The sequence below is a fragment of the Orcinus orca genome, chromosome 13, assembly GCF_937001465.1.
Source record: "Orcinus orca chromosome 13, mOrcOrc1.1, whole genome shotgun sequence".
Taxonomy (NCBI): domain Eukaryota; kingdom Metazoa; phylum Chordata; class Mammalia; order Artiodactyla; family Delphinidae; genus Orcinus; species Orcinus orca.
The window spans coordinates 32,995,422-33,016,211 of record NC_064571.1 but is presented as its reverse complement, the minus strand read 5'-3'; the positions used below and the strand labels follow the sequence as shown (position 1 = coordinate 33,016,211).

Genomic DNA, 20,790 nt, shown 5'->3' with positions numbered 1-20,790 from the left:
AACAAACTGCAATTGTTTTCTACCTTAGTGTAAAAATAATACATGTTTATTGTATAAAATCTGGGAAATACAGATAAGCTAAAGGATAAAAGTAGGAAGAGCTTCAAGATGGCGGAAGAGTAAGACGCGGAGATCACCTTCCTCCCCACAGATACATCAGAAATACATCTACACGTGGAACAGCTCCTACAGAACACCCACTGAACACTGGCGGAAGACCTCAGACCTCCCAAAAGGCAAGAAACCCCCCACATACATGGGTAGGGCAAAAGAAAAAAGAAAAAAACAGAGACAAAAGAATAGGGACGAGACCTGCACCAGTGGGAGGGAGCTGTGAAGGAGGAAAGGTTTCCACACACTAGAAGCCCCTTCGCGGGCGGAGACTGCGGGTGGCGGAGGGGGGACGCTTCGGAGCCGCAGAGGAGAGTGCAGCCACAGGGGTGCGGAGGGCAAAGCGGAGAGATTCCCGAACACAGGATCAGTGCTGATCAGCACTCACCAGCCCGAGAGGCGTGTCTGCTCACCCGCCGGGGCGGGCGGGGGCTGGGAGCTGAGGCTCGGGCTTCGGTCGGAGCGCCAGGAGAGGAATGGGGTTGGCAGTGTGAACACAGCCTGAAGGGGGTTAGTGCACCATGGCTGGCCGAGAGGGAGTCGGGGAAAAAGTCTGGAGCTGCCGAAGAGGCAAGAGACTTTTTCTTGCCTCTGAGTTTCCTGGTGCGCGAGGAGAGGGGATTAAGACCGCTGCTTAAAGGAGCTCCAGAGACGGGCGCGAGCCGAGGCTAAAAGCGCGGACCCCAGAGACAGGCATGGGACGCTAAGGCTGCTGCTGCAGCCACCAAGAAGCCTGTGTGCAAGGACAGGTCACTATCCACACCCCGCTTCCGGGGAGCCTTTGCAGCCCGCCACTGCCAGGGTCCCGGGATCCAGGGACAACTTCCCCGGGAGAACACATGGCGGGCCTCAGGCTGGTGCAACGTCATGCTGGCTTCTGCCGCCGCAGGCTCGCCCTGCATCCGTACCCCTCCCTACCCCCGGCCTGAGTGAGCCAGAGCCCCCGAATCAGCTGCTTCCTTAACCCCGTCCTATCTGAGCGAAGAACAGACGCCCTCAGGCGACCTACACACAGAGGCGGGTCCAAATCCAAAGCTGAACCCCAGGAGCTGTGCGAACAAAGAAGAGAAAGGGAAATCTCTCCCAGCAGCCTCAGGAGCAGCGGATTAAATCTCTACAGTCAACTTGATGTACCCTGCATCTGTGGAATACCTGAATAGACAACGAATCATCCCAAATTGAGGAAGTAGACTTTGGGAGCAAAGATATATACATTTTTTTCCCTTTTTCTCTTTTCGGGAGTGTCTATGTGTATGCTTCTGTGTGTGATTTTGTCTGTATAGCTTTGCTTTTACCATTTGTCCTAGGGTTCTGTCTGTCCGATTTTTTTTTTTTTTTTTACTGTTTAAAATTTTTTTGCTTAATAATTATTTTTTATTTTAATAACATTATTTTATTTTATTTTACCTCTTTCTTTCTCTCTCTCTCTCTCTCTCTCTCTTTCTATTTTTTTCTCCCTTTTTTCTCCCTTTCTGAGCCGTGTGGATGAAAGGCTCTTGGTGCTCCAGCCAGGCATCAGGGCTGTGCCACTGAGGTGGGAGAACCAAGTTCAGGACACTGGTCCACAAGAGACCTCCCAGCTCCATGTAATATCAAATGGCAAAAATCTCCCAGAGATCTCCATCTCAACGCCAAGACCCAGCTCCACTCACCGACCAGCAAGTTACAGTGCTGGACACCCTATGCCAAACGACTAGCAAGACAGGAACACAACCCCACCCATTAGCAGAGAGGCTGCCCAAAATCATAATAAGGCCACAGACACCCCAAAACACACCACCAGACGTGGACCTGCTCACCAGAAAGACAAGATCCAGCCTCATCCACCAGAACGCAGGCACTAGTCCCCTCCACCAGGAAGCCTACACAACCCACTGATCCAACCTTAGCCAGTGGGGGACAGACACCAATAACAACAGGAACTACGAACCTGCAGCCTGTGAAGAGGAGACCCCAAACACAGTAAGTTAAGCAAAATGAGAAGACAGAGAAACACACAGCAGGTGAAGGAGTAAGGCAAAAACCCACCAGACCTAACAAATGAAGAGGAAATAGGCAGTTTTCCTGAAAAAGAATTCAGAATAATGATAATAAAGATGATCCAAAATCTTGGAAATAGAAGAGAGAAAATACAAGAAACGTTTAACAAGGACCTAGAAGAACTAAAGAGCAAACAAACAGCGATGAAGAACACAATAAATGAAATTAAAAATTCTCTAGAAGGGATCAATAGCAGAATAACTGAGGCAGAAGAACAGATAAGTGACCTGGAAGATAAAATAGTGGAAATAGGGCTTCCTTGGTGGCACAGTGGTTGAGAGTCTGCCAGCTGATGCAAGGGATGCGGGTTCGTGCCCTGGTCTGGGAAGATCCCACATGCAGTGGAGCGGCTGGGCCCATGAGCCATGGCCGCTGAGCCTGCGCGTCCAGAGCCTGTGCTCCGCAACGGGAGAGGCCACAACAGTGAGAGGCCCGCGTACCGCAAAACAAACAAACAAACAAACAAAAAATAGTGGAAATAACTACTGCAGAGCAGAATAAAGAAAAAAGAATGAAGAGAATTGAGGACAGTCTCACAGACCTCTGGAACAACATTAAACGCAACAACCTTCGAATTATAGGGGTCCCAGAAGAAGAAGAGAAAAATAAAGGGACTGAGAAAATATTTGAAGAGATTATAGTTGAAAACTTTCCTAATATGGGAAAGGAAATAGTTAATCAAGTCCAGGAAGCACAGAGAGTCCCATACAAGATAAATCCAAGGAGAAAGACACCAAGACACATATTAATCAAACTATCAAAAATTAAATACAAAGAACAAATATTAAAAGCAGCAAGGGAAAAACAACAAATAACACACAATGGAATCCCCATAAGGTTAACAGCTGATATTTCAGCAGAAACTCTGCAAGCCAGAAGGGAGTGGCAGGACATATTTAAAGTGATGAAGGAGAAACACCTACAGCCAAGATTACTCTACCCAACAAGGATCTCATTCAGATTTGATGGAGAAATTAAAACCTTTACAGACAAGCAAAAGCTAAGAGAATTCAGCACCACCAAACCAGCTTTACAACAACTGCTAAAGGAACTTCTCTAGGCAAGAAACACAAGAAAAGGAAAAGACCTACAATAATGAACCCAAAACAATTAAGAAAATGGGAATAGGAACATACATATCGATAATTACCTTAAATGTAAATGGATTAAATGCTCCCACCAAAAGACGTACACTGGCTGAATGCATACAAAAACAAGACCTATATATATGCTGTCTACAAGAGACCCACGTCAGACCTAGGGACACATACACACTGAAAGTGAGGGGATGGAAAAAGATATTCCATGCAAATGGAAATCAAAAGAAAGCTGGAGTAGCAATTCTCATATCAGACAAAACAGACTTTAAAATAAAGACTATTACAAGAGACAAAGAAGGACACTACATAATGATCAAGGGATCAATCCAAGAAAATATAACAATTGTAAATATTTATGCACCCAACATAGGAGCACCTCAATACATAAGGCAAATACTAACAGCCATAAAAGGGGAAATTGACAGTAACACATTCATAGTAGGGGACTTTAACACCCCACTTTCACCAATGGACAGATAGATCATCCAAAATGAAAATAAATAAGGAAACACAAGCTTTAAATGATACATTAAACAAGATGGACTTAATTGATACTTATAGGACATTCAATCCAAAAACAACAGAATATACATTCTTCTCAAGTGCTCATGGAACATTCTCCAGGATAGATCATATCTTGGGTCACAAATCAAGCCTTGGTAAATTTAAGAAAAATGAACTCGTATCATGTATCTTTTCCGACCACAATGCTATGAGACTAGATATCAATTACAGGAAAAAATCTGTAAAAAATACAAACACATGGAAGCTAAACAATACACTACTTAATAACCAAGAGATAACTTAAGAAATCAAAGAGGAAATCAAAAAATACCTAGAGGGCTTCCCTGGTGGTGCAGTGGTTGAGAGTCCACCTGCTGATGCAGGGGACACGGGTTCGTGCCCCAGTCCGGGAAGATCCCGTATGCCGCGGAGCAGCTGGGCCTGTTAGCCATGGCCGCTGGGCCTGCGCGTGTGGAGCCTGTGCTCCTCAACGGGAGAGGCCACAACAGTGAGGCCCGTGGACCGCAAAAAAAAAAACAAAAACAAAAAAAGCTAGAAAAAATAACAATGAAAACACGACGACGCAAAACCTATTGGATGCAGCAAAAGCAGTGCTAAGAGGGAAGTTTATAGCAATACAATCCTACCTTAAGAAACAAGAAACATCTCAAATAAACCACCTAACCTTACACCTAAAGCAATTAGAGAAAGAAGAACAAAAAAACCCCAAAGTTAGCAGAAGGAAAGAAATCATAAAGATCAGAAATAAATGAAAAAGAAATGAAGGAAACAATAGCAAAGATCAATAAAACTAAAAGCTGGTCATTTGAGAAGCTAAACGAAATTGATAAACCATTAGCCAGACTAATCAAGAAAAAAAGGGAGAAGACTCAAATCAATAGAATTAGAAATGAAAAAGGAGTAGTAACAACTGACACTGAAGAAATACAAAAGATCATGAGAGATTACTACAAGCAACTCTATGCCAAAAAAATGGACAACCTGGAAGAAATGGACAAATTCTTAGAAATGCACAACCTTCTGAGACTGAACCAGGAAGAAACAGAAAATATGAACAAACCAATCACAAGCACTGAAACTGAAACTGTGATTAAAAATCTTCCAACAAACAAAAGCCCAGGACCAGATGGCTTCAGAGGCGAATTCTATTGAACATTAGGGAAGAGCTAACACCTATCCTTCTCAAACTCTTCCAAAATATAGCAGAGGGAGGAACACTCCCGAATTCATGCTATGAAACCACCATCACCCTGATACCAAAACCAGACAAAGATGTCACAAAGAAAGAAAAGTACAGGCCAATATCACTGATGAACACAGATGCAAAAATCCTCAACAAAATACTAGCAAACAGAATCCAACAGCACATTAAAAGGCTCATACACCATGATCAAGTGGGGTTCATCCCAGGAATGCAAGGATTCTTCAATATACGCAAATCAATCAATGTGATACACCATATTAACAAACTGAAGGAGAAAAACCATATGATCGTCTCAATAGATGCAGAGAAAGCTTTCGACAAAATTCAACACCCATTTATGATAAAAACCCTCCAGAACGTAGGCACAGACAGAAACTTCCTCAACATAATAAAGGCCATATATGACAAACCCACAGCCAACATCGTCCTAAATGGTGAAAAACTGAAACCATTTCCACTAAGATCAGGAAGAAGACAAGGTTGTCCACTCTCACCACTATTATTCCACATCATTTTGGAAGTTTTAGCCACAGCAATCAGATAAGAAAAAGAAATAAAAGGAATCCAAATCAGAAAAGAAGAAGTAAAGCCGTCACTGCTTGCAAGTAACATGATACTATACATAGAGAATCCTAAAGATGCTACCAGAAAACTACTACAGCTAATCAATGAATTTGGTAAAGTAGCAGGATACAAAATTAATACACAGAAATCTCTGGCATTCCTATACACTAATGATGAAAAATCTGAAAGTGAAATTAAGAAAACACTCCCATTTACCACTGCAACAAAAAGAATAAAATATCTAGGGATATACCTACCTAAGGAGAGAAAAGACCTGTATGCAGAAAACTAGAAGACACAGATGAAAGAAATTAAAGATGATACAAGTAGATGGAGAGGTAGACCATGTTCTTGGATTGGAAGAATCAACATTGTGAAAATTACTCTACTACCCAAAGCAATCTACAGATTCAATGCAATCCCTATCAAACTACAAGTGGCATTTTTCACAGAACTAGAACAAAAAATTTCACAGTTTATATGGAAACACAAAAGACCCCAAATAGCTAAAGCAATCTTGAGAAGAAAAAATGGAGCTGGAGGAATCAGGCTCCCTGACTTCAGACTATACTACAAAGCTACAGTAATCAAGACAATATGGTCCTGGCACATAAACAGTAACATAGATCAATGGAACAGGATAGAAAGCCCAGAGATAAACCCATGCACATATGGTCACCTTGTCTTTGATAAAGGAGGCAGGAATGTACAGTGGAGAAAGGACAGCCTCTTCAGTAAGTGGTGCTGGGAAAACTGGACAGGTACATGTAAAAGTATGAAATTAGAACACTCCCTAACACCATACACAAAAGTAAACTCAAAATGGATTAAAGACCTAAATTTAAGGCCAGACACTATCAAAATCTTAGAGGAAAACATAGGCAGAACACTCGACGACATAAATCACAGCAAGATCCTTTTTGACCCACCTCCTAGAGAAATGGAAATAAAAACAAAAATAAACAAATGGGACCTAATGAAACTTCAAAGCTTTTGCACAGCAAACGAAACCATAAAGAAGATGAAAAGACAACCCTCAGAATGGGAGAAAATATTTGCAAATGAAGCAACTGACAAAGGATTAATCTCCAAAATTTACAAGCAGCTCATGCAGCTCAATATCAAAAAAACAATCAACCCAATCCAAAAATGGGCAGAAGACCTAAACAGACATTTCTCCAAAGAAGATATACAGTCTGCCAACAAACACATGAAAGAATGCTCAACATCATTAATCATTAGAGAAATGCAAAGCAAAATGAGGTATCATCTCACACCGGTCAGAATGGCCATCATCAAAAATCTACTAACAATAAATGCTGGAGTGGGTGTGGAGAAAAGGGAACCCTCTTGCACTGCTGGTGGGAATGTGAATTGGTACAGCCACTATGGAGAACAGTATGGAGGTTCCTTAAAAAACTAAAAATAGAACTACCATACGACCCAGCAATCCCACTACTGGGCATATATCCTGAGAAAAGCATAATTCAAAAAGAGACATGTACCAAAATATTTACTGCAGCTCTATTTACAATAGCCAGGACATGGAAGCAACCTAAGTGTCCATCAACAGATGAATGGATAAAGAAGATGTGGGCACTATATACAATGGAATATTACTCAGCCATAAAAAGGAATGAAATTGAGTTATTTGTAGTGAGGTGGATGGACCTAGAGTCTGTCATACAGAGTGAAGTAAGTCAGAAAGAGAGAAACAAATACCGTATGCTAATACATATATATGGAATCTGAAAAAAAAAAAAAAAGAAAAAAAAAGGTCAGAAGAACCTAGGGGCAAGATGCGAATAAAGATGCAGACCTACTAGAGAATGGACTTGAGGATACGAGGAGGGGGAAGGGTAAGCTGGGACAAAGTGAGAGAGTGGCATGGACACATATACACTACCAAACGTAAAATAGATAGCTAGTGGGAAGCAGCCGCATAGCACAGGGAGATCAGCTCGGTGCTTCGTGACCACCTACAGGGGTGGGATAGGAGGGTGGGAGGGAGGGAGATGCAAGAGATATGGGGACATATGTATAACTGATTCACTTTGTTATAAAGCAGAAACTAACACACCATTGTAAAGCAATTATACTGCAATAAAGATGTTAAAAAAATTATACTCCAATAAAGATGTTAAAAAATAAAAAAAAGGATGAAAATAAAACTACCCATAATTTCCCTTGTAGAGACAGTCACTATTGAGTTTTTAACAAATGCTCTTCCAACCTTTTCCTATAAACTCTGAACGTTCAATAAATATTTAAGCATACTCATGTGCTCTTCAGACAATGTATTAGAAAAGAATTGCTAAGTCAATAAGGAAGTAAAATCTTAAAGGCCACGCTGTCCTCCCTGAAAGCTGTACTAACTGCTACTCCCACTAGCAGGATCTGAGTGTGTCCATTTTCTGATACCTTCACCAAGCCTGAGGTGGTAGCTTTTTTTCATCTTTACCAATCTGACAGCAGAAGCTGCAGCACCTCACTGCTTTATAATTGGTACTTCTTGGATTCATCATGATGGTGAACCCTTAGAAAAATAGTATTTCCTGATAATTCATCTTTTGTCCTTTGTGAATTGTCTGCTCCTATTTTTCTGTTGGTGTGATTTTCTTATCACATTCCCAGTACTATAATCAGTTCTTTCTCAAGTCTCTAGGGTTCCCAAATAAAACTGAGTCAGGTTAAGAGCTTGGAAAAGCGCTGAAATCATGGTTAAAAGACTGAGAAGGTGGACCCCTGAAGAAAAATGGATGCAGAATTAGTTAGCCTGGACCGTGGAAACCGAGAGTGCTTTTAAAGGAGAGGATTGTTAGTACTTTGAAATGAAGGGGGGAATGAAAGGGTCTTCTCTTCTGAGCACCTCCCCTCTCCTTAAACATAAGTCAAATGGCGTGAGGGATTAGGGGAAGAGAGGAGGGGGCAGCTGCTAGAGTTGGAGACAGGGATTAATCCATTTCAGATTCTCATACCGCTCCTCTCAAGACTTAGTAACTGAAAATATAAATCACAGAAAAGGGTACAAATCCTTCATAAACCAGTCTAAGGCCAGACAGTCAGAACCACTTCCTGGCAGGAGACCAGGATATACTGCAAGTTGTGAGCTTTTTCTCTTTTAAAATATCAAAGATGAGGGTAGATATCTATTTATACAGGCTAGTAGGACTAAGGGCTTGCTCACGGCCCATTGCAACCCTAGTTAGGACTACGGCTATGAGGACTAAAGCAGACTGAACTTACAGACATGGAAGAGCCAGATGCAAGCCCCATCGATAAAGATGATTTGGCTGCTACAGCTTTGTGGTTCTGGAAATTTACATCTTGTCTACCTTGGGGTGTAAGCCCTGATGTCTTGTAATGAGAGATGCTGTTTTTAGAATTTTGTTGCTCTAGCTCCTATCACTGAGAAACCAGACACTAAACCACCTGTGACATCTGCAAGCTGGAATCAAAAGTCAACCACCATGACCCATTCCGAGTCCATGTTAGAGAACTGAATCCGTGGGAGGAAAAACTTTCCAGAGTAAAGACACATACTCTGATCAACCTTGGACTTTTAAAATATCACAAGACAGCAACTGGAAGTGAGGGAGATGCCAAGCAAATAGCTCTGAGAGGAATGCCTATCTTGACAACAAAGCACTGAGAAAACACAGCTCCTCTTGCTTACTTTTCAAGAGAACACGGAGAGCCATAAGCCAAGAAGTACTTTTTTAAAAACAGTTGTTAATTCTAGGAAGGGCACTTACGGGGCAACTAATGCATTCTTGCTCAGTCTTGTGGAACACTGATGTTGAAAGGTCAGTATTAAGGGGTTGCTATAAAAATCTTTTCCTCAAACTCTGAGAACTGCTGGCGGGAATGTAAAAGGGTATAGTCACTGTGGAAAACAGTACGGCAGTTCCTCAAAAAATTAAAAATAGAGTTAGGTTCTAGTAATTCTATTTCTGGGTATGTACCTCAAAGAGTCTTGAGTTTTGAAGAGATATTTGCACACTCACGTTCAAAGAAGCATTATTCACAGTACCCAAAAGATAGAAGCAACCCATGTATTAACTGACAGATGGATAAACAAAACACAACAGAGTATTATTCAGCTTTAAAAAGAAATTCTGACATATGCTACAACATGTACGAACCATGAGGACATTGTGTTAAGTGAAAAGAGCCAGTCACAAAAGAACAAATATTGTGTAATTCCACTTATATGAGGCACCTACAGTAGTCAAATTCATAGAGACAGAAAGTAGAATGGTGGTTGCCAGGGGTTGGGGGGAGAGAGGAACGGAGAGGTACTGTTTAATAGGCAGAGTTTCGATTTTGCAAAATGAAAACAAGTTCTGTGGATGCATGGTGGTGATGGCTGTAAACAATATAAATGTACTTGATGCCACTGAACTGTCCACTTTAAAATGGGAAATTCTGCGTTACATATACTTTACCACAATTTTTTAAAATGATTAAATCTTTCCACCAATTTTCAGAGAAAATTCCTCAATCTTCTCTACCATTTTTTTAAACCTTTGATACCACCTATAGCTTATCTGTTCCCTAATACAAATAAAAGGCAAAATAAATGAACACACAGCGTATGAGCATCAGTGAAATACTTTGAGGCTCCCTAGAGCTAGGCTTCATGTGGCAGCTTTATGAGCACACAAATGCTCGGCTGTGATTTTTTTATGCCAGATTTTCTAAGAAAATTTGTTTTACAATGCTTTGGAAAAGAAAAATACTCCTTAAAAAAGAAAGAAAAACACCTCCAATTATCCAGTGTCCCTTCACTTAGAGTTTAACAATGGCTGATATCAAGGAGTTCTACTTTGATGGCTCTGAGTTGTGCAAAGGTCATAGGTCATAAGAGCAAGTTCCATTTCTATAAGACAAAAATACCATTGCTAAGACTTCTTGATAACTAGGACTGTGCCCCTGGGAATAAGGGCCTGGAACCAAAGCTGTTATAGCACTTCCTATCTTTATACTAATTCAGAGTTCCCAAAGCAATTTCAAATACATGATTTCATCTGAGCCACACAAGCCAGTCCGCAGGTAGGTTCTACTATGGCCGATGCTGAGGAGGGGGAGAACACAGAGTTTGAGTGATTTGACCAAAATCACTTAGCTACTAAGTGGCTAGAACCAAGCTCTTACAAGTTCAAATCCATTCTTGTATCTCCCTAACCCTTAAATTTAGCTCTCTAGTCAAAGGATTTATTGAGCTGGGATCTGTCCCCAAACGACCCCTCGCTGTGTGGGTGCTGTGAGCCACCAAGAAGAAGGAGCACAGTCACAGCAGCACTAAGGCCTCACTTCCTTACTCATGAAGAGAGAGATTACTGGACATACCCACCGGTCAGTATTATTTCTGGCTCAAAGGAAATCATATGTGAAAACATTTAAAAAGCATAAAATAACATGTTAAGTCACAAAAGGCATAGTTGTCAGGAGACTAAGGTTCCATGATTCTCACCATCAGGAAGGCTGAGTGTGGGAGGGAAGCATGTATGTAAACCCAACCAACCAACCAACCAACCAACACACCTGACCGGTGTCCACCACCAGTGGAGGGAGTGACAAACTGCTTGCTTTGAGGGGCAGGAGACAAACCTGCAGTCTGCCAAGGTATCAGAGACCGTAGACTCTCGGCCCTTTCCTCACTCGGGCATTTCAAGATGCTGAGGAAGGATACAGGGATAAAGGAGCTATATAACAATGTGCTACAGGCTGGGCATATAACAGTAAATAAGGTAATCAAAGACACAGTGGTCACATGCCATACTTAGCCCAGATTCTGGAGAGCATCATGAAAGGAGGAGCTGAACAAGCTGAGAAGCTTACCTACTACTTTCATCCCAGGGTTTGGCAGCTTCCTGACATGTGGGCTGTGCCTCTGTTTATGCCCCCTCAAGAGTGGGAAGGAGGCCTGGCTAGGGGTTGGCGGACTCAGAGACGGAAGGCTATGGAGATAGTAGTCTGGTGTTTGGTAGCTGGGGACGGAAATGGAGGGTAATGGGGCTGCCAAAAGCCTTTCGGCCTCAGGTTTCATTTACTTCATTCATCTAATCTGCAAATACTCACTGAGTGCCAGCTACACCCCGCAGTGTTCTCAGCATTAACGGTACACTGGTAAATAAGACAGACAAGGTCCCTCCCTCAGGACACTGGCATTCTGGTGGAGAAAGAGGAATGAACAAGTAGAAACAGACAATGTCATGATAAATGCTAGGAAGAAAAAAGCCACAGGGTGTGAGTGACAGTGCCCGTGGGACCACGTCAGGCCTCTCCGAGAAGACAGCAATTAAGTAGAGACCCAAATGTCAAATGACAAGAAGGAAAAGCTTTCCAGGCAGAGTACCAGAAAGTGCAAAGGCCCTGATGTGGGAATAAGCTTAGCTTAGCTTATTGGAGGAAAGACTGAAGGGAAGAATGCTATGAGCTCAGGTTAGAAGGGTAGCCAAGGGCCAGACTAGTCAGGGTCTTGTAGGTATGGTAAGAAGCCTGGATTTTTTGCTCAGTGATTTGAGAATTCACTGGACTGCAAAGGAGTGACATGTCTGATTTATGCTTTCATCCTCTGGCTTGTGCCAAGAGGTCACCCTTCCAGTTCTGCAGTCCATGGGCTATCTAGGTAAGAGCAAGGCATGGACCCAAAGGGGTACCAAAGGGAGAAGGCCTCAATAATCCCTTTTTCCTTGTCTGATATTATGACTGCCACAAAAGGGAGGAAAAAGAAGCCAGTGGGCCCTAGCTCGAGTTTACAGCCCATCCTTTCTAGCCTTCTGCTTGAAACTGGCCTGTCTTGGCCCTGCCGGGCATGCCTGATGAATGCAACAGAGAAAAGGACCTCTGTTGATTCTTCTTCTCTTTTCTTTAACTACCCTATCCTGAATCACTCCCTAGTGGCTTTAGATATTTTTGACCTACCTCCAGGTCCAGCAAGCTACAAAGTTACACAATACTACCCGATCAGGGCAAATTTCTTCTTCCTCTTAGAAGGGTCAACAAACTACTTAAAGAAATAAAAACCATCTTGGGAACCTAGCTGTGGTCTGTCTTAGTAAGTAGAGGATATGCACATCACAATCACTTCCGATCTTAAGGCAATCAATCAAATAAATCCCTCTGACATTTTGGGAGAGAAGAAAAACCAAGCAGATTCTTTTAGTTTAAGACTTTTAGTTTGAGTCAACGAATCATCCCAAATTAAGGAGCCGTGTGGATGAAGGGCTCTTGGTGCTGCAGCCAGGAGTCAGTGCTGTGCCTCTGAGGTGGGAGAGCCAACTTCAGGACACTGGTCCACAAGAGGCCTCCCAGCTGCACATAATATCAAACAGCAAAAATCTCCGAGAGATCTCCATCTCAACGCCAGCACCCAGCTTCACTCAACGACCAGCAAGCTACAGTGCTGGACATCCTATGCCAAACAACTAGCAAGACAGGAACACAGCCCCACCCATTAGCAGAGAGGCTGCCCAAAATCATAATAAGTCCACAGACACCCCAAAACACACCACCAGACGTGGACCTGCCCACCAGAAAGATAAGATCCAGCCTCATCCACCAGAACACAGGCACCAGTACCCTCCACCAGGAAGCCGACACAACCCACTGAACCAACCTTAGCCACTGGGGACAGACACAAAAAACAACAGGAACTACGAACCTTCAGCCTGCAAAAAAGGAGACCACAAACACAGTAAGATAAGCAAAATGAAAAGACAGAAAAACACACAGCAGATGAAGGAGCAAGATAAAAACCCACCAGACCTAACAAATGAAGAGGAAATAGGCAGTCTACCGGAAAAAGAATTCAGAATAATGATAGTAAGGTTGATCCGAAATCTTGGAGATAGAATGGACAATAGAATGGACAAAATGCAAGAATCAGTTAACAAGGACCTAGAAGAACTAAAGATGAAACAAGCAACGATGAACAACACAATAAATGAAATTAAAAGTACTCTAGATGGGATCAATAGCAGAATAACTGAGGCAGAAGAACGGATAAGTGACCTGGAAGATAAAATAGTGGAAATAACTACTGCAGAGCAGAATAAAGAAAAAAGAATGAAAAGAACTGAGGACAGTCTCAGAGACCTCTGGGACAACATTAAACGCACCAACATTCGAATTATAGGGGTTCCAGAAGAAGAAGAGAAAAAGAAAGGGACTGAGAAAATATTTGAAGAGATTATAGTTGAAAACTTCCCTAATATGGGAAAGGAAATAGTTAATCAAGTCCAGGAAGCACAGAGAGTCCCATACAGGATAAATCCAAGGAGAAATACGCCAAGACACATATTAATCAAACTGTCAAAAATTAAATACAAAGAAAGCATATTAAAAGCAGCAAGGGAAAAACAACAAATAACACACAAGGGAATCCCCATAAGGTTAACAGCTGATCTTTCAGCAGAAACTCTGCAAGCCAGAAGGGAGTGGCAGGACATATTGAAAGTGTTGAAGGAGAAAAACCTGCAACCAAGATTACTCTACCCAGCAAGGATCTCATTCAGATTTGATGGAGAAATTAAAACCTTTACAGACAAGCAAAAGCTGAGAGAGTTCAGCACCACCAAACCAGCTCTACAACAACTGCTAAAGGAACTTCTCTAGGCAAGAAACACAAAAGAAGGAAAAGACCTACAATAACAAACCCCAAACAATTAAGAAAATGGGAATGGGAACACACATATCGATAATTACCTTAAATGTAAATGGACTAAATGCTCCCACCAAAAGACACAGATTGGCTGAATGGATACAAAAACAAGACCCATATATTTGCTGTCTACAAGAGACCCACTTCAGACCTAGAGACACATACAGACTGAAAGTAAGGGGATGGAAAAAGGTATTTCATGCAAATGGAAACCAAAAGAAAGCTGGAGTAGCAATTCTCATATAAGTTATATATATATATATATATATATATATATATATATATGTAGTTTGCTTGAGTGCAGTGTTTTTTGTTTTCTGTACTGAATTCATTAGCATGGGTCGGTATAAAATTTAGCATAGGTCAATATGTAATTTGTAAACTAATAAGGTCTTAAAAGTGAGGAATTAAGTCTTTTAAATTTAATTGTTTATTGTAAAGAGCAGAATAGCATACATAAACAGGTGCCTAAGGAAAACTTGTATTCTAATATGGAACTCTCATGAACACCTTTTTTTTTTTTTTTTCTTCTAACGGTATGATAGTAGGCCATTTGATTATTTTTATGGCTTTAACTTTACAACAATGAAATATTCGTGAATTTTAAAAAGTATTTTTCTTTATTTGATGCGGGTGGGATACTGGAGAAATGAAAGGTCAAACATCTATTGAGGAATCCATACTTGTCTATATATTGTGTACTTTTATTTCAAGAACTGATTTAAAATTCCTAAAAGGATGCTATAATAAGTTATTATGCCATTTTACAGACTGAATTAAGTAAATTTCAGGGAGGTATGAAACTTGCCTAAGGCTATCCAGCTACCAAGCGGTAGAAGTGAGAATTAAATCCAGGTATACCTATAAAAAAAAAAAAAAAAAAAAAGAAGGCGAGGGCAGCACCAGGGTATGGGGTTGTTAGTTTTATAGGGGTGAGTAATTTCATACGCTGATGAGTGGGAGGAGTATTCCAGCTATTTTGGGGAAGGGGTGGGGATTTCTAGGAATTGAGCCACCGCCCACTTTTTGACCTTTATGGTCATCCTTGGAACTGTCGTGGCACCTGTGGGTGTGTTGCTTAGCTTGCTGATGTGTTACAATGAGTGTATACTGAGGCTCAAGGTCTAGTGGAAGTAGACTCGTCCGCCATCTTGGACCTATTTTGTTCTAATCAGTTTATGTTGTGTCCTCGGGCTATGTAATTCTTTTAAAGGTTGTGCCCTGCCCCCTTTCCTCCTGTTTCATATTGAATATATAATATTTACCAGAGTATGTTTTAATAATTAATACATGATATATTGTATAATTAATTTATATATCATATATATAATGATATCTATAGGTATTTGTTCCAATAAGTCATTAAAAATAAATGAATATTCTTTTTCTTTCATAAAAAAAAAAAAAAAGACTTTTAGTTTAAGAAATCGACAGGGGTAAGAATGGGAGAAAAGAAAAAACTATCAGCAGCAAAATGACTGTCAGCTGTTTCTAAGGAGCTGGATCTATTTGCTTTTTCAAAGAGACTGATAAAGAAGAGAAAGGGTGGCTTCTGTTCCTCACATTCTGCTCCCCTTCCCCCAAAAGGATGGGGAGGGGAGCGCGAAGAGAAATCTTTGGCATTCACGAACTCCAAATGGAAAGCATCCAATGATATTGTTTCAAAAGCTATTTCAATCAGACCACACTAACCGTTTCTTACTTTTTTAGACTGCTTACTTAAAAATCGGTACAGAGCAGACAGTAGGGGAGATTAGAATTACTTATTTCGATGACGAAGAGTCAAGCCCAGATAGTGGAAGGTAGTGGAACCGAGGTCTCCTGACTCACACTCCCTATCAAATTTTATTATGTATTTGTATCTTTTAAAAATAAAAGCACATTATAGCAAAATAGGAACAGGAAGTCACTCATAATCCAATCATTATACTACACCATTAGCATTTTGTTCCTTCTATCATAGGCTTATAGGTTCCCCCCCGCCTTGTTATAATCACACTGAACTAATGCTCTTTGCGATACACAGGCCCTTTATATTACCATTAACACAGTCAAGGATATGAAACTTGAGACTGATATGATGTGGAATACAACTTGGTATAATCTGAGCTGAATTTATTATCTTTGCTAAGGACTAGTGACCCCACAAGAGAATTTTGCCCCTCTTATTGAGACAGTAAAAATATACAACAGCACCTATTAACAGGTATTGGAATTCAGGTCCTTTTCCTGGAGTGTTTAAAACAGAACTCTCAAGAAGCCCTGGGATGTAACTTAACTTCAGATCAGTTTTATTTACCTACCTGGTGCATCAGGTACTTGAAGAGGAATGAAAGGATCAGATACACTTAGAAGAGGAAGGCTAGAATCCACAGTCTGCCCACCCTTCCTTTTTTCAGCTGGAATTGGTTGGAGGGGAAGGAAGGGTCAAGAAGAGAGAGAAAAAAAGAGAAAAGCAGAAAACATCAAGTAAATCCAGATGTACTTACCATCTATTAACCCAACTCAAATTATAGAGTAAGTCTAAATTTAGAGGCAGAATAAAGAAATATGAGTGGATATAATTCAATGTAATAGCAAAGTATGTCTAAGATGTACAATCTGGTCCTTGCAACGTAGTCTGAGATGCAATTAATGGTAAAAGTAGGATAGTCGTACAACTGAAATTCCACGTCTTCCTTGGATACTGCAGTCTATAGTAATCTCTTTCAGAATTCCTACTGCAATTACTACTATCCTTATTACACATTTTGGTAGGTAAACAAACTTTGTCTATTTTGTAACTTAGAATATGTGTATAGGTACTTCCTATGTGCCCATTTCCCTCTTGAGGTCCTTTAGGGACTGAGTCCTATTCTATCACCATATGTCAAATGTAGTGCTAGGTAGACAGAAAGAGACAGAAACAGATTTCTTCCCTATTGGAAGGTTAGATAAACCCTAACCTTTGGACTACATCTACCATACTATTGGCATTCATCCTATATTTGGCAAACTTACAGATTTACAGAAATCTATATACCCTATGGAATATCAGAGCCTGAAGGGATCTCAGCACTTTCTACCATAATTTTCTTATTTTCCCGAAAAAAAAGTGAAGCCCAGAAGTTAAGAGACTAGACAGAGGTCCACCAGCAGACCCAGGATCAAAACACAGGTCTCCTCGCTCCGTCTTTACCATTCTTTACCTTGCATTTTAATAATGAGTTAGTTCCTGAATTAAAATCTAATTTAGCCTTTATAAAGTGGATTAAAAAAAACCTTTTAATTTTCAAGTAATTGTAGAATCATAGGAAGTTGCAGTACATAGAACTCTGTGAACCCTTCAACCAGCTTCCCCCAGTGGTGAATTCTTATACAACCATAGTTCAATATCACTGACATCAGGGCAATTCTGTTAACTAAACTCTATTCAGTTTTCACATGTACTCACATTTGTGTGTGTGTGTTTATAGTTCCTTGCCATTTGACAGTATGTATAAATTAGCCTAAGCACCAAAACAATGATACACAACTATTCCATCAAACAAAAGAACTTCCTTGTACTCCTTTATAGTCACACCCACTCCTTACTCCTGTCCCAGTCTCTATAATTTTGTCATTGTAAGAATATCATTCAAGTGGGCTTTTAACTAAGCTTCTTTAAAGGTCTGTGGAGGAAGAGAAGGGTTAAAATCACTGCTCTTAGTCTCTGAAATATTTTAAAATGAGATACAATGAAATATATTAAAAGAAAAAGAACAAATTATGAAATTGAATGTATAGTATAATTCATGTTTGAAAAAAGTATGTACAAAGAAATAAAACTATGGACATAAATATTGTTAAATGTTAGTAATGCTTTCCTCTTGGAATGGGGTCATGAGTTTTTCAATCTTGCTTCCTTGGGGTTTTAGCAAATTAATGTATATAATTTATCAACAGAAAAATACAGTAAGTCCCCTACATATGACCTTCAAGTTGAGAACGTTCAAAGATGTGAACATGCGTTCCTATGTCCAATCACGTAAGTTAGTTCACGCGTCTGGTGTACATTGTCATGTGCAGCTTGCCCTCATCTCCTATTGCTAACGATCCTTCAGCTCTACCATCTCCCACCTCCTCTCCCTCCTCCAGTCAGTAACTCTTCTTGCCTGTTCACTAGATGCCAGCCCCTGTATGCCAGCTGTTGTACTGTACTACTGTACTTTCCAGGGTACTGTATTGTAAGATTAAAAATGTTTTCTTTATTTTTTGTGTTTGTTTTTTATGTATCATTTGTGTGAAAAGTATTATAAACCTATTACAGTACAGTATTATATAGCTGACTGTGCTAGTTGGGTACCTAGGCCAACTTTGGTGGACTTACGAACAAATTGGACTTATGAACAAACCGGATTTACGAATGTGCTCTTGGAACGGAACTCGTTCATATGTAGGGGACTTACTGTATTTTAAATAAAGAGGCACAATGTCAAGTTTTAATTGTCTGCCTGTTCCTCCTCTAATGTATGAACACAGTTTAGCAACATTTTTGCAGCTTTTACCATAAAAATGTTAAGGATAACCCTTGTGTCATCCTCCCCAGCTCATCACCAAATTTCCTGCTTCTCTCCTCTCTTGGTTAGTTAGAAGGTTTCAAATCAGTGAACGGTCTGAGCTTGATTAGAAAACTTGGAGAAAATGGTACCACCCTGAACTTCATACAGTGAGGACACACTAATTTCTGGGATTTAGATATAATTTTATTTCATTTGTAAAGAATGAAGATTCCTCTTCATTCACACCACAAATGCAAATGAAGGGAAAATACCAAACGTTCATAGAAAAGTGCTGGATAAATTGAGGAAAATACGAAGATGTTTTGTAATGCCTGTAAAAGCTTAGTGTCACTGATTTATAAGATTTCTGAGATGTGGTTATAACTACAGCTTCTGCGCTGGGCTGCCCAGGGACAAATTTCTACTCTGTCATTCCCCACCTATGACCTTGGGCAGGTCACTTAGCCTCTCATGGGCTGTTGTGAGGGATCACTGGAGATAATGTGCATAAAAGCACTTACCCAGTGGGCTTAGCACGCAGCATGTACTCAACATATGTTTGCAGGTATTACTGTCCTAACTACTCAAATATGTGTTTTCTAATGGCTGGGCCATTAAAAAAAATACTGCCATTTACAACCTTCAAAGTTAAGCATTACGGGGAGAAGAGGCAAAAATAAAAGCAAAAAACAACTCTTTAAAAAATAGTTCATACAGACAAAAAACAAAACATAAAATGTATGATAAGAAAGAATTAGGCATTAAAACTGGAAGTGGATGGAAAATGATTAGGGACATCTGTTATTAACATCGGTGAATCCAAGCTCCTATCCTTTGGCAAAAAGCGACTCCTTTCCTTCATTCAACAAATGTGTACTGAGCCAAGCACTGTACTAAACGCTGGGATTCAGCATCAAAGAAGACCCTCCTAGGGCTTATTCCATGACCCCCTTTCCAGGGAAACTATATCCTACCCAGCACCATAACTAGTCATCATTGTGACATTTTATCTCAAGGACAATGACCAATGCTTTATACATTTGGTATATTTAGTCAACTATTTGGCATATCCAACTTTAAGCACTTTCAACCAGACCAAAATACCAATAAATTTAAAAATTAGGGCTTCCCTGGTGGCACAGTGGTTGAGAGTCCACCTGCCAATGCAGGGGACACGGGTTCGTGCCCCGGTCTGAGAGGGTCCCACATGCCGCGGAGCGGCTGGGCCTGTGAGCCATGGCCGTTGAGCCTGCACGTCCAGAGCCTGTGCTCCGCGACAGGAGAGGCCACAACAGTGAGAGGGCCATATACCGCAAAAAAAAAAAAAAAAAATTAAAAATTATATAGACCAGAGAACAAAGCTAAAAATAAAAAATAACACACAAAAAATTTTCACTATTTAATATTAAAAAACACACCTTCCAAATAATTCCAATGCCTGTTCCAAAATATTAACAATGAGAACATCATATGAAGACTTATGGGATATGGTTAAAACATGAGTTTTTTCTTACAAGGGAAACACACAGCTATTAGAAAGCACTCTCAGTAACAGTGTAATCCTCAAAGGCTGGGGTGGGGTGGGCAACTGGAGCAAGAAAGAGGCAAGAGAATAGTAGATTCTCTGTGAAAAAGTCTTCCTGGAAATTATAATTAGCCTCCCTCCCCACTCTCATGCCAGATGAAAATCACTGTTATATTGAGAGAAAAACTCTAAATACTTTTTTTTAAAGAATTAAAAAAAAATTTACTATGTGTTCTTGAAATCAGCAAAAGTGAACCTAAGAAAAATAGGGAACTGTAATCAAAAAGATAAAGGCAAAAGATAAAGAATTAGACAACAGAAAAAGAGTAGTTCTATAGAGTTGTCTTTGAAAGGTAATAAAATAGCAAATCTCTAGCTAGAATTACCAAGAAAAAGAGAAACACAAATACATACAATAAAATTGATGTATGCAAAGAAAATATTATAAAAGATTTAAATGTATTCTTCTATTTTATTAAAAAAAATTTGAAACTATAGATGATTTTCTAGGACATTATTATTAAATTTGCCTT

The 20,790-nt window shown here is 40.2% G+C and overlaps 1 protein-coding gene and 1 long non-coding RNA gene across 20 annotated transcripts in view; both read right to left on the bottom strand.

Annotated features, from left to right (window-relative positions):
* Positions 1-20,790, bottom strand: part of AAK1 (AP2 associated kinase 1) — a 174,856-nt gene that overhangs the window by 27,209 nt on the left and 126,857 nt on the right. For 16 of the 19 annotated variants that reach the window (XR_007471077.1, XM_049696387.1, XM_033400419.2 and 13 more), the window contains one exon: positions 16,516-16,611. The exons of the other annotated variants lie outside the window; for them this stretch is intronic. Coding sequence is in view for 15 of the 16 variants with exons in the window: in XM_049696387.1 (XP_049552344.1) it covers positions 16,516-16,611 (96 nt within the window). In the remaining variant the exon portion in view is untranslated. The remainder of the gene's footprint in view (positions 1-16,515; positions 16,612-20,790) is intronic. 19 annotated transcript variants of the gene reach the window in all.
* LOC125960916 (uncharacterized) lies at positions 1,500-14,434 on the bottom strand. Its single transcript, XR_007471103.1, has 2 exons — positions 14,257-14,434; positions 1,500-3,301 (listed from the first exon to the last, which is right to left on the bottom strand). It is a non-coding gene; the product is annotated as an uncharacterized LOC125960916 (long non-coding RNA).